This window comes from Mytilus galloprovincialis, chromosome 10 (assembly GCF_965363235.1).
Source record: "Mytilus galloprovincialis chromosome 10, xbMytGall1.hap1.1, whole genome shotgun sequence".
Taxonomy (NCBI): domain Eukaryota; kingdom Metazoa; phylum Mollusca; class Bivalvia; order Mytilida; family Mytilidae; genus Mytilus; species Mytilus galloprovincialis.
The window spans coordinates 90,968,895-90,985,405 of record NC_134847.1 but is presented as its reverse complement, the minus strand read 5'-3'; the positions used below and the strand labels follow the sequence as shown (position 1 = coordinate 90,985,405).

General features: G+C 32.5%; 1 protein-coding gene across 2 annotated transcripts; it reads right to left on the bottom strand.

Annotated features, from left to right (window-relative positions):
- Positions 1-1,227: 1,227 nt before the first annotated feature.
- On the bottom strand, positions 1,228-10,193 carry LOC143048752 (uncharacterized). Of its 2 annotated transcripts, none has more exons than XM_076222625.1 (4): positions 10,059-10,193; positions 6,771-7,299; positions 4,808-5,032; positions 1,228-4,085 (listed from the first exon to the last, which is right to left on the bottom strand). In XM_076222625.1, exons 2-4 carry the CDS (start codon positions 7,282-7,284, stop codon positions 2,857-2,859), a joined length of 1,968 nt encoding a protein of 655 aa, XP_076078740.1. In that variant the 5' UTR covers positions 7,285-7,299; positions 10,059-10,193; the 3' UTR covers positions 1,228-2,856. The 2 variants fall into 2 exon arrangements, with proteins under 2 accessions (XP_076078740.1, XP_076078741.1); XM_076222626.1 differs by lacking the exon at positions 10,059-10,193 and adding an exon at positions 9,808-9,969.
- Between the last annotated feature and the right edge of the window lie 6,318 nt (positions 10,194-16,511).

The following is a 16,511-nucleotide window of genomic DNA, read 5'->3' as shown; positions in this document are numbered from 1 at the left end:
CTATTAACCAAATAAACAAAGAACAGGCTAATTGTGACCTTTACTATTAACCAAATAAACAAAGAACAGGCTTATGGTGACCTTTACTATTAACCAAATAAACAAAGAACAGGCTAATGGCGACCTTTACTATTAACCAAATAAACATAGTACAGGCTTAAAGCGACCTTTACTATTAACCAAATAAACAAAGAACAGGCTTATGGCGACCTTTACTATTAACCAAATAAACAAAGAACAGGCTTAACGCGACCTTTACTATTAACCAAATAAACAAAGAACAGGCTTATGGTGACCTTTACTATTAACCAAATATAAATAAAGAACAGGCTAATGGCGACCTTTACTATTAACCAAATAAACAAAGAACAGGCTTATGGTGACCTTTACTATTAACCAAATAAACAAAGAACAGGCTAATGGCGACCATTACTATTAACAAAATAAACAAAGAACAGGCTTATGGCCACCTTTACTATTAACCAAATAAACAAAGAACAGGCTAATGGCGACCTTTACTATTAACCAAATAAACAAAGAACAGGCTTATGGTGACCTTTACTATTAACCAAATAAACAAAGAACAGGCTAATGGCGAACTTAACTATTAACCAAATAATAAAGAACAGGCTTATGGTGACCTTTACTATTAACCAAATAAACAAAGAACAGGCTAATGGCGACCTTTACTATTAACCAAATAAACAAAGAACAGGCTTATGGCGACCTTTACTATTAACCAAATAAACAAAGAACAGGCTAATGGCGACCTTTACTATTAACCAAATAAACATAGAACAGGCTTATGGCGACCTTTACTATTAACCAAATAAACAAAGAACAGGCTTATGGTGACCTTTACTATTAACCAAATAAACAAAGAACAGGCTAATGGCGACCTTTACTATTAACCAAATAAACAAAGAACAGGCTAATGGCGACCTTTGCTATTAACCAAATAAACAAAGAACAGGCTTATGGTGACCTTTACTATTAACCAAATAAACAAAGAACAGGCTAATGGCGACCTTTACTATTAACCAAATAAACAAAGAACAGGCTAATGGCGACCTTTACTATTAACCAAACAAACAAAGAACAGGCTTATGGCGACCTTTACTATTAACCAAATAAACAAAGAACAGGCTAATGGCGACCTTTACTATTAACCAAATAAACAAAGAACAGGCTTATGGCGACCTTTACTATTAACCAAATAACAGAAAAGAAGATAACTCCATTTATTAGTTCTCTAAATTTCATGTGGTTCTCCAAATTTATGTGAAAAAATATATGATAACAGTAACTATGTAATGATAAAGACTTTAGAACACAAAACCCTTGCAACTCAGATATACGCAGAGTCATTCTTTTTTTTTTTATATAAATCTTAATATATTAAGAAATTTCTTTCAGAACTTCAGTAAATATATTTTTTTTTTGTATTGGAATATTTAACTCAATTAATACATGTACTACATTTGTGGAATCAATTAATTTTTATTTGTTCATAATTGTATTTAAGTTAAACTTGTGGCTTGTATGTGATGTTTTAAACACAATTAATTGACAAGTTTTATTATAAACAAAAAGTCATGTCATGTAAGTTTTCCCATCGGCTTCATTACTCTGATTTTTGTGTAGTCTACTTGACATTTTATACAGACAATAATAAATACTCAACAACATCTCTTCTAGCAAAACACCAAGACACTGGTTCTACATGTATATATATATATTTTGTTCTATATTTATAAATTATCCATGGTTTTTCAAAGCAGAGCTGAGCATGTTTCTCAGCATAAAAAATTTTAAGTGGGTTACAGGCCCGAGTTGATATGTAGAAGAGAAACATCCTCAAGTTCAATAGAACATTGATAAACCTTTTTTTTCCCTAGACAACATCAATGACATAGGCTCATGACGTAATACATCCTCTTTCTACTAAAGAAGATCTAGACCAAAATTTGAGAAAACAGCAATAATGTTATTTTTTTTATACGTTTTATATGCCCAAATGACATAAATTATCACAATTAATTTGAATACATTTGACAAACAAATAATTAAAGGTTTAACCTCTCTATTAAGAGATAACAGTCATTATGACTAATATTTGTCACAATCAATAATCTGATTATAAGTTTGATGGTTGAACTCTCAGCAAAGTCACTCAATTGTAAAACCATCAAAGAGAAAATATATTAAAATACATTATATTTTTCACTATTCTAATGCTAAAAAATACTAATTACATAGTTTTAACCATTTGAATGCCTAATATTATAAATGGTACCAAACTATAGACAAAACAATTGTTCAATTGCATTTATCTATAAAATTTTGACTTATATTAGGAATAAGTATTAACACTTATGAAAATATTTTTACAGTGATAACTATTCCAAGAGTCAGAACAACTCAGTCTAATTGTATCAGTCACATAGTCTGAATACTGATATTTGACTCACATTTAATTCTCATTCAAAATTTAAAACACTAAAAACACTCTCTCAAATGCAAATGAAAGGATTAAAATAAAAACATGTAACAAATTTTCTTGAAGTTCAGGTTCCAAATTTTTAAAAAGTTTATAAAGAAATTTCCCTTTTCTAATTGGAATTCAATGAATCTTCATTCAAATGTCTCAAACTAACCCTATGCAATACTGGCCCTTATATTGGTTTTTTAATTGAATGCTGTTAATTTGAGTTTGGTCAATCAATTAATAACTTTGAAATCACAATAAATTATACATTAGTACATAGATGTATAGCAGTATATCTACTGATGTAGTAACACAGCCGTCTGAACGTCCCCTTCATAGATATACAGCAGTAAATCTACTGCCACAGTCTACTGAACTTCCCCTTGATTGTCTCCCACATTGAAGTCTACCCAGTCTAAAGCAATGGGTGCTGACAACATGGTATCTGTGATGTCGAATGCCTGACAGAGAGCTAAGGACTGAGGAGATATCTCCCGACATAAGTCGGCAGCTCTTTCACTCACTTTACCACCTGCTTCTATTGACATTGTCTTAGATATAACAAACCATGACAGGTCTTTTTCTACTGCATCTACTAGATATAAATCATACAATGTGCTCAGAACTGGTTTCAAAGAAGAGTCTGCCTGCTCAATTACTGCTGCAAATCTCTCGCTGATTAACCTCTCACCAAAACTTTTAGCTGCTGCTTGAACAAGGTCGCTCTCTTGATACATCCAAGTGTCAAACAGTTTCTCTTTTCCTGCAGCTTGCATTTTCTTGCCCAGACTGATAAACAACGAGTTTTCACGTTTTAGAAGAAGTTGATGTAAGTAGCTGGTGCTAGATAGATCTTCTGATTGACTTTTATCCACTTTGTGTGGCCTGAACATACCAAGTCTCTCTTTAGCCACCTTCTGCATCAGTACACTATTGTCCCCCTCAGCTGTCATGGCAGCATGAGCCAGACCAATGAATGGACCAAACCTATTACAGGACAGGTACCCCTGACCACCACATCTCTCTCGGGCTGTAGATGCACACTCCTCTACATGCCATGAAGCTAGAGGTTTAATCACACAACAAATTGTAACTGCTTCTGCATGTTCAGAACCATCCTCTTTCTGGAAAGCCCAGCGATCTTTTACATAGTCAAGACCAAAGTTCATAGCATAAGTACGAGCCAACAGTGGAAGCAAAGCACGTTGCTGAAGTTGATACAGGAGAATGGGTGTATCAGATTTACCAGTCTTACCCACAGTTAACCTGGAGGCAGCATATCTTAAGGCGATAGCCATGGAAGCTTTGGCCACTCCCATGGACATACTTGCAATACAAATACGTCCCGACAACAGCTGATCAGCCACTGTCAGGAATCGAGCACGCTCACCCTTTATACTACTACTGAAGTTCCCTTCTTCATCAATATCAGAGTACTTATTTAGAAGGTTCTCTTTTGGGACACGTACATTGTCAAAGAATAGTTTGGCATTGTCTACACCGTTCAATCCCATTTTATATCCCATGTCCTCCACTCTGACTCCAGGCATCACTTTAAGATCATCATCTCTGATTCTCACCAATACACCATGAATACCTGAAATAATATGGTTATTGTTTGAGTTTTGAGTTTAAGTGCCAGAATACAATATAATAAACTTTTCATGAAGTTATTCCAGAATATAACTAGAAAACTGACATGTCAACAAGGGCCTCACTAGAACATTTGTTGTGTGGCATAGAAAACTAAAAAGTCCTATGTTGATTACCTGGATCTACTATGCATAAGTGTTTTTAAGTTTCTTTCATAGTTTTTTAAAACAAAAGTTAAACAAGAGGCTGTCACATTGACAGCAAAGCAGTATATGCATAAAAATGATATTTCCAAATACATTGTACCCCCAAACAGGAACAAGTAAAGAAAAAACAATTTGTAGGGTTCAAAAATGAAAGGCCAAAACATCAATATAATTATAACTTTTCCCTAGTACTTTAAAGTCTACATTTCAACAACAAAAGCTATTTTGAAAATCAAATGACCTTCATTTGATATGTAAATGACCTTCATTTGATATGTAAATGACCTTCAGTTGATATGTAAATGACCTTCAGTTGATATGTTTCGTCACAGGATACAAAGACAATAAAGGATCTGCATCTGAAACTAAATTTTTTATAAATTCTCAAAAAAGTTTAGATACTCGGGTCTTTACATATGACAATCGTTAGACCAGTTAATATTAGGATTTCAGTTGTACCATATCAGACTAAGTCTGTTACATATATAATCTTCATGCTTAGAGTAAATTATAAACAAACCTTGGTTAACTCCCTCCATCATCAATTGAGCAAAGACAACAATATGTTTAGCATGTACAGCCCCATTGGTGATCCAGTACTTCTGTGCTACAGTTGTTGGAGTGTTGACAATCAATTCCTTTGTAGCTTTATCATAAGTAGCTGTAGTCTCCATTTCAACTGCATTGTTTCCATAGCCAAGTTCAGTCAGACCAAAACAACCAATATCATCTAGGGTGTCAATACCTAAAAAATATATTAAACCATAAAACAAGTGTCATCTAGTGTGTTAATAACTAAAAATAACAATCAAACTGTTATACAAGATAGTCCTACAATGTAAAAACAAGAGTGCACACGCTGAAATTTCTAGCTTTCTTTACTAATCATTGATATTATGTTGATAGTCCTACAATGTAAAAACAAGAGAGCACACGCTGAAATTTCTAGCTTTCTTTACTAATCATTGATATTATGTTGATAGTCCTACAATGTAAATACAAGAGTGCACACGCTGAAATGTCTAGCCTTCTTTACTAACCATTGATATTATGTTGATAGTCTTAAATATAAAGAATTACTACAACTATCACCTAAACTTAACATGATCCAAGAAAATGAGGTCAAGGTCATATAAACCAAACAAGAAATAAATGTAAACCTTACTATCTTTCATTTCTGTAAATATAGTTGACCTATAAATTGCTTTTAGTTTCTAAGAAACAGATTTAACAAAGAAAACTAAGCATTGACTAATGAACCATGGATGAGACGAGTGCCAACTTCTATGACAAGTATTTGCACATGTTTTTAGTAATCGTTTTTGTTTTGGGAAAATAATGAGACATGTCTAATCATCAAACTACGACCAAATCATTTCTTAAAACAACAATTATCTTTAAATTGGGCTCCACATTGATCATTGTTTATATATTCAGGATCTATTTTATGGAATAACTTACCAATATCCCTGAAAAAATCAACCTCAAGTACAAGCTCATTCAAAAAAGATTTAAAAAATTACTTGTTGGAACGTTAAGAAGCTGTGCGATTTTATATGCATAATAATTTTCTCACACTTACTCAAACTTATGATATTGTTGATGGCAATACTATATGTCATATATGAATTTGTAACTAATTGTATATTTCATAACAATTTTTTATTGCATTATTCATGTATGTGTGTTTGTTTGATATTTTGTAATTGTTTGTTATATGTCATTGTATTTCATGAGAGCCTCAGGGAAGATTAGCTTTATAGCTGACTGTGTAACCCTCTTTAAATAAAGAATTATTATTATTATTAATAAACCTCATTGAACCTGCAAGACTGACATGTACATCATAAAATATTTTCATACACCAAATATAGTTGACCTTTTGCATATAGTATTAGAAAACAAGACCAGAACTCAAAATCTTAACTTTGAATACTGAACCATGAATAATGAATAAAACCTCAAAACTCTGAAACAGTAAATCCAAAATAAAAAAGAAAAGAAGGGAGCTCACGTCAATAGATATAAACAATTCACCAAAATTTTATGCATCTAGGTTAAAACATTTTTGAATTAATGTCTGACATGTTGACTATGGAAGGACTGACAGACAGACGGTCAACGATATACCTTACATCCTGTAAATGGGCGTAAAAAAATGGAAAATTTTAAAAGAAAAAATACAACAAATTATGAAAAGAAACCCCACCCCCCAATTTTTTTTACCCCCCTTGAAGTAGTTACCCCAAACTCAATCCCAGCCTTCCTTTAGAGTTATGGTACATTGCAGTACAATTTCAGAGATATCCATACCCTTACACACAATTTAATGTCCTGAAACTAGAAAAATGCATGTTTTAAGCCCCTTTTTTGGCCCCCAAAACATTTTCAATTTTTGCGGTCTAATAAAAATTGATTTATACCCCAGAGCCCCCTTAATGTACAAAAAATGTATACCATAATCATTCTTTTATTTGTCCTACCTTTAAGCAATTTTTTGTGATGTCTTTCTGTACCAAGTTTAAGAACTGTACCACCAAACAAATTAAACTGAACTGTCATCTTAGTTGCCATAGCTGCATCAATGATGGCTGCTAACTCATGGGCAGCAAATATTCGTAATGGATTGTCATTGAAATCAAGGACTGATAAAAAACCTGCATCACATATACGTTTAAGTCTCTGTAAGGCTACTTCTCTTTCCTCAGCTAAGGAAATGTTGTACTTAGGTATCATTATGGGATCACTAACAAACTGGCGGAATTGTTTGCGCATTTCATGGTTATCGTGATCAAGTAGTTCCGTCATTTTGTCCAGATTGAAAGCAGGTGCTGGCCATGACTTACGAAGCTCATTTGGCTGTACAGCAATCATTCTTTTCTGTACATTACATGATTGAGGAATGCTTATTTTGTTCTGGAAAACAGAAGGCTGGCCTCTGGTTGATAACTGTCGCATGGCTGAGGCAAGACTTCGTAATTGCCTAGATCTCAACATGGTGATGATTTCGCTCTGAAATACAAATAATTCACTCTCTAGAATCTTGATGTACATGTAGATGTTACATGTCTTGTGTATAAAATTCCTATTTCATTTCTTTAAACTGAACAAAGGGAAATAACCCAATGTTTCCACTGAACTTTCATACAATGTATCTATTATACTTTATTAAAAAATGATCTACATTGTAGGTTTGTCTGAATACATTCTTGTTTCTTACTTTAAGGTGTTAACATTAGCAGCTGGGCACTGTCACAGGAGCAAAAATACTTATATGTCATGGTGTGTTATTTGGCTTTTATATTTAATAGTATGATTGGATTAGGCTTTGTTAATCAAAGTCTATTCTTACTAATTAATGAGAGTAATAAATTTACATGTCGAGACACATTGATTTATTTTTAGATTTAGTATAAATAGCTTGTGAAATATCGGAAGCATAATCTCTCTCTACTCATGTCATTATACATTGTGTTATATACTGGACCTATAAGACTGTCTATCAGTTGACTGTGTAGTGTTCACTGTTGAGACAAAATTTATCTCCAACTCATAACTTAACTTTGGAAAATAATTTTGAGAATCTTTTAATCTACTATTTAGTAATTTTGGCAGTTATTTTATATTTTACATTGTAAGGATAAATAGATTTACTTTGGATTTGATATTTAGATTTGATACCTTGTACTTTAATTAGATTACCATTATTTTGCATTGATTACTTATTAATTCATTCATCTAAATTGTTATCCTTAATTAAATTATGAAAACCTTTCTTTTGCTTTAGCTATTCCTATGAGAACATTAAGTCTATAGCTAGTGATAGACTGACCAATGTCCATGCTGTCCCTTGGTTCCAGTACATAAGAGTTATCTTATCTTAGTGTTCTGGATCTTGGTCTCTGTGTATCATCATACAGCGGATGTAGGTACTAACCAAGCAGGCATGATCCATTTTGAATTGACACAGTAACGAAAATCTTTGTTTTGTTTTATCAACATTCGGTGTACATTTTTCAACATCTGAAATTCCTGTTCCAAATCATTTTCGCATCGATTTTTTTCCTATTTCATGTATTTATAAGGCAACTTTTATATTCTACATGTAATTAGAACAATTAACTTGTAAATGCGCAAATAGTTGTGAATGTCAAAACTAACTTTCGATTTCGATACAATTGTCGAGACATTTACATGCAAAAGTAATAGTTACCAATCATAAACCTACCTGTGTCGTGTGATTACTCATTCCTTAAACTTTTTGGGTAATAAACGAGTATGAAAATTTTGTTTTTGTTTATTGTGTACAGCAACTTAACTTGCACCGTACAGAAGGATTTATGTGGTCAGCTAAACACCATACACAACGCTTTTTTTTTCGGAATAAAATATCGAAAAAAACATATGCATGAAAGATTTCAATGCTAGTTATTGATACAACTATATTTATTACAAACTCACAGTGGCCTTCTATCAGAAAAAGAGTTGCAATGAATATAGAATTATATCGGATGAGACGAGTGCCAACTTCTTTGACAAGTATTTGCACATGTTTTTAGTAATCGTTTTTATTTTGGGAAAATAATGAGACATGTCTAATCATCAACCTACGACCAAATCATTTCTTAAAACAACAATTATCTTTAAATTGGGGTACAAATTGATATTATGTGAACAAAACTTTCGTTATCGGGTGAGGTCAAAATCGATCATGCCCACTTGGTTAGTACCCTGCTGTACTGATGATACACTGTGTTGGTGACTGATACAACTCAATAATCTAATTCTGTCTCTTGTTTTATTAGTCTACATCACTTGTTATCTCCCAAGTTTTTAAGAATGGCAGATATATCGATATAATAATGGATATCATTGCACATGTATGTCTATTCTAAGTATTAAATGAGTAATTCTTTTTTCATTTTGTTGCACTTTCAGCAGTCTTACGAGTTTTACAAATAATAAGGACTATATCTGTCCAATACCACAGTTCCAGGATACTGTTTGTTAAATCTGTCATGTGACTTCATCACCACTTGACCAAAATGTAGGCATTGTCACAGGCGCGGATCCAGCCATTTAAAAAAAGGGGGGGGGGGGGTTCCATCTATATGTCCCCATTCAAACGCATTGATCGAAAAAAAAAAAAAAGAAAGGGGTTCCAACCCCCAGACCCCCCCTTGGATCCGCCAATGTGTCACTTCCAACACAGGTGTCCCAGAAAAAAAATTAAAATAGCCTTGCCAGAGGTCATAATTATTTGGACTAATGTTTGGTGACCAATACACCTTATCGCTATTTGTCCGCCATTGCTGGAAATCACACAGGTTCCCGTAAAATTTTGACGTCATAAAACAAAATGTCTGACGCCACAATGGAAAAGTGATTGTTGTTGACGTCAAAAGTTCAAGCGGACGGGTCAGCCGGGAATAGCGATAAGGTGTATAGTTTGCATAACAGTTAATTTCAGATCTAATCTATCTCAAACAGTGAAAGTAACATGGCAATCTAACAACTTACCTATTGTCCAGAGACGCTACACCTGTCTCTGCCTAAAGTTGTAAATTATTAGCCCCACAAAAATTTGCAAGCATTGATAATGCACATTTCTATAAAAACAAATTGTTTTCCACTGTTCCAACTTTGTCGTGTTACATAAAAATAAATTTATATTAGTTTTTATCATGTTTAAAACTAGACAAACTTATTCAGTAAATGTCTAAAGATAAGAAAAATCTTAATAAAACTTTGTCTGATATATATATTCTTACCCTTTATACTATTATAACTAGATAGTAAATTAGTAGAGACAGCTCAGTTCAGTGAGATGAACTTTGATCCCAAAACAGCGGTGGTGTCGCTAAAAACAGTTTACCGATACGTCTTATTACCACCACCGAATATTGGGTCCGTATGTAAACCAACATATTATCATGTAAAAAGTGACCCACAGTGGACAATATTTCATGATTATTTTTTTGTCAACGCCTATAAAATAATGTCCAAGGAAGATAAAGTTTCACATTTTGTCTATATAGAGTATATGAAAAAAATGATAGTTTATAGATTAGGCAGCAACCATTTGATTTTCTGGTGGGAGGGGCTATGTTTTTTTTTGGAAAACAAGTTTGTTTCCAGTTTTTGGAGAAAAAAATAATTTGTTTTTGATTCTGAGAAAAAAAATTGTTTGTTTCACCCTCAGCTGCCACTATATGTAATGCTAAAATTGAAAGAAACAAATTGTTTTCGACTGGCCGTAGGCGAAAAACAAAATTATCCAGAAAAAAAAAACATAGCCCCCCCCCCCGAAAATCAAATGGTTGCTGCCTAAACAGCAGAGACAACTAATATTATATTATAGGATTAAACACATTTTTTCTACAGGTTATTGATGTGTAAACCGGGGCGATTAACTCACAAACTGAATAAAAGTCCGAAGGACTTTTATGTTGAGTTTGTGAGTAAGAGCCCCGGTTTACACATCAATAACCTCTAGAAAAAATGTGTTTAATCCTTATAATTCTTCAGCCAAACATTTTTTTGTTGATGGCTACTATATATATTAACCACAGACTGATCAAAAGCACAATGGCAAGTCGTAACTAAGGAGTACGCCGCCATCGTTGTTGTGTGTATCTTTCCTCCACTGTTTGGAGAACTGTAGTGTTGAGTACTCAGCACTACATATATATATGCACTGTCCCACAATTACTCAAAACTAAAAAGAAGAAGTCTATATACACTAAGAGCGGGATGGTTTCTACTGTGTTTCAATCACTCAATAATTTTAAAGTTATGATAAATGTCAATGGTATGCAGGCAAGTAATTCAAGCACATTACTTGTAGTGAATGTCCAAAGCAGTACTACGTGCAATATGGAGTGCATAAAATAATCCTCTACTAATACATTCCAGTCTATTGTAAAATTGAGGTAGCACTAGGTGACTAGACGAACAATCCAGTATGATCTGTGTAAGCTGATTTGGTTCTGATGTTATTTGTTGGTATAATCCCGGTGACATTTCCTCGATAGCTTTGCTTAGGGCATCTATAAAGGGTTGTCTAATCGAAGTAAGATGCTGGCATTGAACTAAAAAGTGAGTTCTGTCTTCAGGACCTTGCTTACAGAGCGGACATGTCGGTTCTACTTCATATTGGTTGAACTTATGTCTATTTGCTTGTAGAGTATACACTCCAAGTAGCATCCTACATTTTATAGAGGCTTTTGTTATAGCATGAGTGTTTTGTCCAGCACTACTCCATATCAGGTGTGTCTTACCAATTGAGAGGCGGTCAATATCTACATATTTCAGAGAGGATTTAGATGCAGCTTCTAACTTCAGTTTGTTATCCCAATAACTATTTACAGTTCGTTTAACAAGTTCTTTCCAGGTTAATTTTCCCGGTGGGTTTTGAAGAAGGTCGTAGCATGAGGGTAGATCATATTGTTCCAGTATGGATTTCACCATGATAAACCAACTATTTGACGATTTTGATTTTGTTGCTAGTTGACGCCATGCTAATTGATGTTCTATAGAATCAAAATTTCTTATGATGTTGCCAAAAGTTGTTAATATCCTCCTATGTATCTCTGCTTTAATTGGTGGTTCACCTAGTAGCAAATAGCAAGCGGAATCGGCAGCCTTGTCTGGTAAGTGCTGTATCTGTTTAAGTAGCCGCTTATAATATTGATTGATGGTAGTAAGATCCTTTGCTGCTAGTCGTATGGCTTCCAGTCCATATGTCAAACGTGGTATTATGTAAATACGAATTAAGTGTATTGAGACACATGGGTTTAGACCATTAATACCGTGCAATCCTGCTCCCATCATTGCATAGGTTGCTCTACGAGCAGTGCTTATACGTTCCTGGACCACTGTACTTGAGTCAAATCGTGATTTGCTATCTCTGGTTATTCCAAGATGTGTGGCAGTTTCAGACTGCTGAATCAGTGAGCCGTTGAGTAAAAATTCATGCGTGTCCTGATTTCCAGTTACTAATACTGTAGATTTTGTTTCACTTAGAGTGTAGTTTTCTTGCAGTGCATAGTTTTCCTGGAGGTCTAACATGGCTTGTAGCTCATATGGGCAGTTTGATGCTAGGCATATGTCATCTGCGACAGTAGGAGTCCCACAGTAAATTGACCCAATGTAACATCCTAGTCCATTTTTTTGTAAAAGGTCCAAGAGGGGGTTAATGAAGATTTTGTAGGCTGTGGGTGACTTTCTAAAAACCATACTGAATGTCCGATAAATACAACGGAATCTTAAATGAAAAAGCACCTACCTCAAAAACTTCATTTTAATTAAATTTTATCCGAATTTGAAGCGTACACGTAACGAAATAATCTTTCCCTTGAAAAATTCCATTCGTATGACGTCGTGTTTTGCCATGACGTAAATTCGCCAAATGCTTCATGAAATTTCGCGGAATTTTATTAAATTTAATTTTGGTACATTTTCGAAGCTTTAGTGCAATAAATTTATTTCTTTCTTTGTTATATATGCACTAGAATAGTCACAACTGTTATGCAATTGTTTTTTAATCTCAATTTGCTGAAAATCCCGGGATCACTGCAAGCTTGTGTATCGCGCATGAATAGATTACAAAAGTAGTTTCGGAAACATGGTTTATCGAAGTGTAAACTTAGAGAAAATTTGTAATTGACCAATCCAATTCAAGTGTTTATTGATATGCAAATCATATAAGAATTATTCAAATATAAATAGTTGTAGATTCAAGATTCAATATTTTATTAAAGTCTCACCACACACAATTACATATATTTACACAATAAAATATTCATACAAGTACATAAAACATATATTTACACAATAAAATATTCATACAAGTACATAAACATACTTGTATAACAACAAACTTTAAATTCACATTGTATGTGCCATTCTTAAAAGATTTATGAGTGATTGTACAATCAATACTATTAAAACAATTAGATCATTGTACATATATATATATATATATATATATATATATATATATATATATATATATATATATATATATATATATATATATATATATATATATATATATATATATATATATATATATATATATATATATATATATATATATATATATATATATATATATATATATATATATATATATATATATATATATATATATATATATATATATATATATATATATATATATAATATAAACGCCTAAAGAGTGTACATAACAATTATTCAGACGTTTTATATATATATATATGTACAATGATCTAATTGTTTTAATATAATATATATATATAATATATATTTATATTTGCTTGTGAATATCATTAAAATACAGCATACTAGTAATCAATTATATAAAAAAAAACATTTCTTCTGATTAAAATGCTATTGCAGGTTCTAGCGACACTTTCTAAAACTTTATCATTATTGAATAAAAAAATAACTTTTCATTATCTGATAAAAAGTTAAAATCCACATTAAAATTTGCAACTTCATAAAACAACATATGTCTAAGATCTTCATATAGTGGACATTTCAATAAAACATGTTGTTCATCTTCAAAACTATTATTACAATAAAAACATGTTATTTCGTGTATTTCTTTTCTTTCATATCTACCCGTTTCTATTCTAAGGGGAGCGACTCCACATCTAAATTTAGCAAAAGAACTTAAGTGGCATTTTACATTTTAAGTAAGGTTCAGTACAATAATCATATTTAAATAACTTATAAGTTCTTAATTTATTACCTTGAGCATACGCAGATACTCTTTTACTCCACATTCTATTTTATATTTATCAAACATTATCTTTTCTAATTGTACAATAATACTCTTATTTAACACATTAGTTTCATAGTTACAATACTTATCAAAATTATGATTTTTAAACATTTCTATAACTCTATAGCTCCAATTCTTAATTCAACTCTAGCTTTTTTAATTGACCATTTGAAAACATTAAAATTTATTCTATCATGAATCATATTTGAACATGATCTTTTCCACTTGTCTAAATACACTTGTCCATTGTTTCACAGATGGCGGTTTCCAACCCATATCTCCAAGTATGGCATCATTTGGAGTATATTTACCGACACCCATAAAAAAAATCTTATGGCTCTTTTTTGAACAGCATTGATACACGAGTAATCGCGTGTACCCCAAATACACGACACAACATCAATAACTGGCAGAGGCGGATTTAGGGGGGCAGGTTATATAGGGAATCACTGAAGCGTGACGAGATCGGGCCCCCTCTTAGGCAGCCAGTGAGCCCCCACTTATGAAAATTTCTGGATCCGCCACTGAACTGACAAGACCATTGTTGTATAATTTAGAAAATATATCGTGTTGGAAACCACAATATGTTTTACTTTTTACAATTAATAAACCCAAAGCTCCACTTGCTGATTTGGCTACTGCCTTAGCCATTAATTGATAATCTAAAATTCTGCTAATAACAATCCCAGATATTGATAGTTACTAACACATTCCATTGTATTGGTACCTATTATAAAATTACATTCAGTTCTAGGATTTCTACAATGCATAATTTTGGCCTTATTAATATTGACATTAAGTCCATTAGTAATACACCAATTGTTAAGAATATCTAACATTTTCTGTAAATCTTTTTCATTTTCCGCCATTAATACCATATCATCAGCATACTATAAAATTGCTATTTTTTTCATCATCAATATTTATACCAATATCTAGAGCATTTAAATCATCAATAAGAGTGTTTATATAAATATTAAACATAACAGACGATAATATACAACTTTGCTTTAAACCAGTATCTACATTAAAACATTCAGTCATAAAACCGTTAAGGCGTACACTGCATGTTACATTTGAATAAAGCACTTTAAGGGTATACATAAATTTTGAACTAATTCCAAATTTTCTAATTTGTTAATCAACAATACTCTATTTATTGAGTCATATGCTTTTTTAAAATCTATAAATATACCTTAATATAACATTCAGGTATATAGGAAACTTTTTCTGAGACAAGTGCCTGTGAGTTATTGTACTAACATGATCATTTGTACTTTTCCCTTTTACAAAACCATTTTGCTCATCTTTGATTACATACCTTTCATCTAACCAATAAATTAATCTATCATTTAAAATATTACAATACTGGAGCCAAAGTCATACCGATCCCTGTAAGATAATGGGTCTGAGTCTCTTGAATCTGAGGTTGAGCATTTTGGTATTGGTGTTATAATTTCTTTATTCCACATACTTCTTAAAACATAAATTAAAAAGCTTGTGTAATACACATAACAATGTTATTTTGACATAATTCTGCCTGAATAAGGTAAATACAAGGGCTTTTACCAGTCTTTGCCTTCATTACGACTTTAAACACCTCACTGATTGAAATTTCTTCATCAAGTTGATTACATACAATATTTTCTCTTATTTCAAAATTTTCAATCTTATTACAATTATTATCTACATTCAAAAGCACATTTTGGTTAAGTAAATTATGAAAACAGTTCTTCGATTTATCTAACACTATATCTAAATAGACACTTTCGAGTTCATTCGTCACCGGCAAAAACTCGTCAATTATGCGCGCCTTTATGACGTCATTAACCAGATAGAGGGGATCGCCTGTATCCCTGCACTATTTACGTTCATCAAGCGTCTTAGTGATCGTCATTGTGCAGGATAAACTAGAAATAATGGTTGTTCTGTAGGTACTTAATTACAATTCCCTAATGACAGCAGTGCTGATTGTCAATTTTGAGAATTAAATTTGCTGAATAATTCGTACAATATAGAATTATAGTTTTCCAACCACTCGCTCAACATTGAAATGGAAGTGACGACGCCCCTAAACGCACAAATGACGTTCACTAAAACCAGAGTTTTTGACGGAAATGCATCGAACTCGAAAGTTGTCTATTGTCTGTTATTGAACCATCATCTTGTACTATTTCATTAGGTATGTTCGATTGCCTCTCATTGCAAATGCCAATTTTGCCAATTTTTTGCCAAAGTTGCTTAGAGTCAGTGTCACTCAATTTATTAAGTTCTTCCTGGCCTCTGTGCCAGTATTGCCTTTTTTCTTTTTGGACGGATTTATCAAAGTTTATGCGTTTTTCGATAAAAAATTTGCGCATCTGTTTTTTTGTCGTATAACATGTATGTGGACAATTTAAAAAGTTTTTTTTTAGCTTCACATACATTGTTCCATTTTTCAGTCAATTCGTTA

What these genes read in the sequence shown, in the direction of transcription:
- LOC143048752 (XM_076222625.1), bottom strand. Translation starts at nt 7,284, where the DNA reads ATGTTGAGATCTAGGCAATTACGAAGTCTTGCCTCAGCCATGCGACAG. An exon ending in TCACAAAAAATTGCTTAAAG is followed by an intron (nt 5,033 to 6,770) that starts GTAGGACAAATA and finishes TATATTTTTTAG; the next exon opens with GTATTGACACCCTAGATGAT. An exon ending in GATGGAGGGAGTTAACCAAG is followed by an intron (nt 4,086 to 4,807) that starts GTTTGTTTATAA and finishes ATATTATTTCAG; the next exon opens with GTATTCATGGTGTATTGGTG.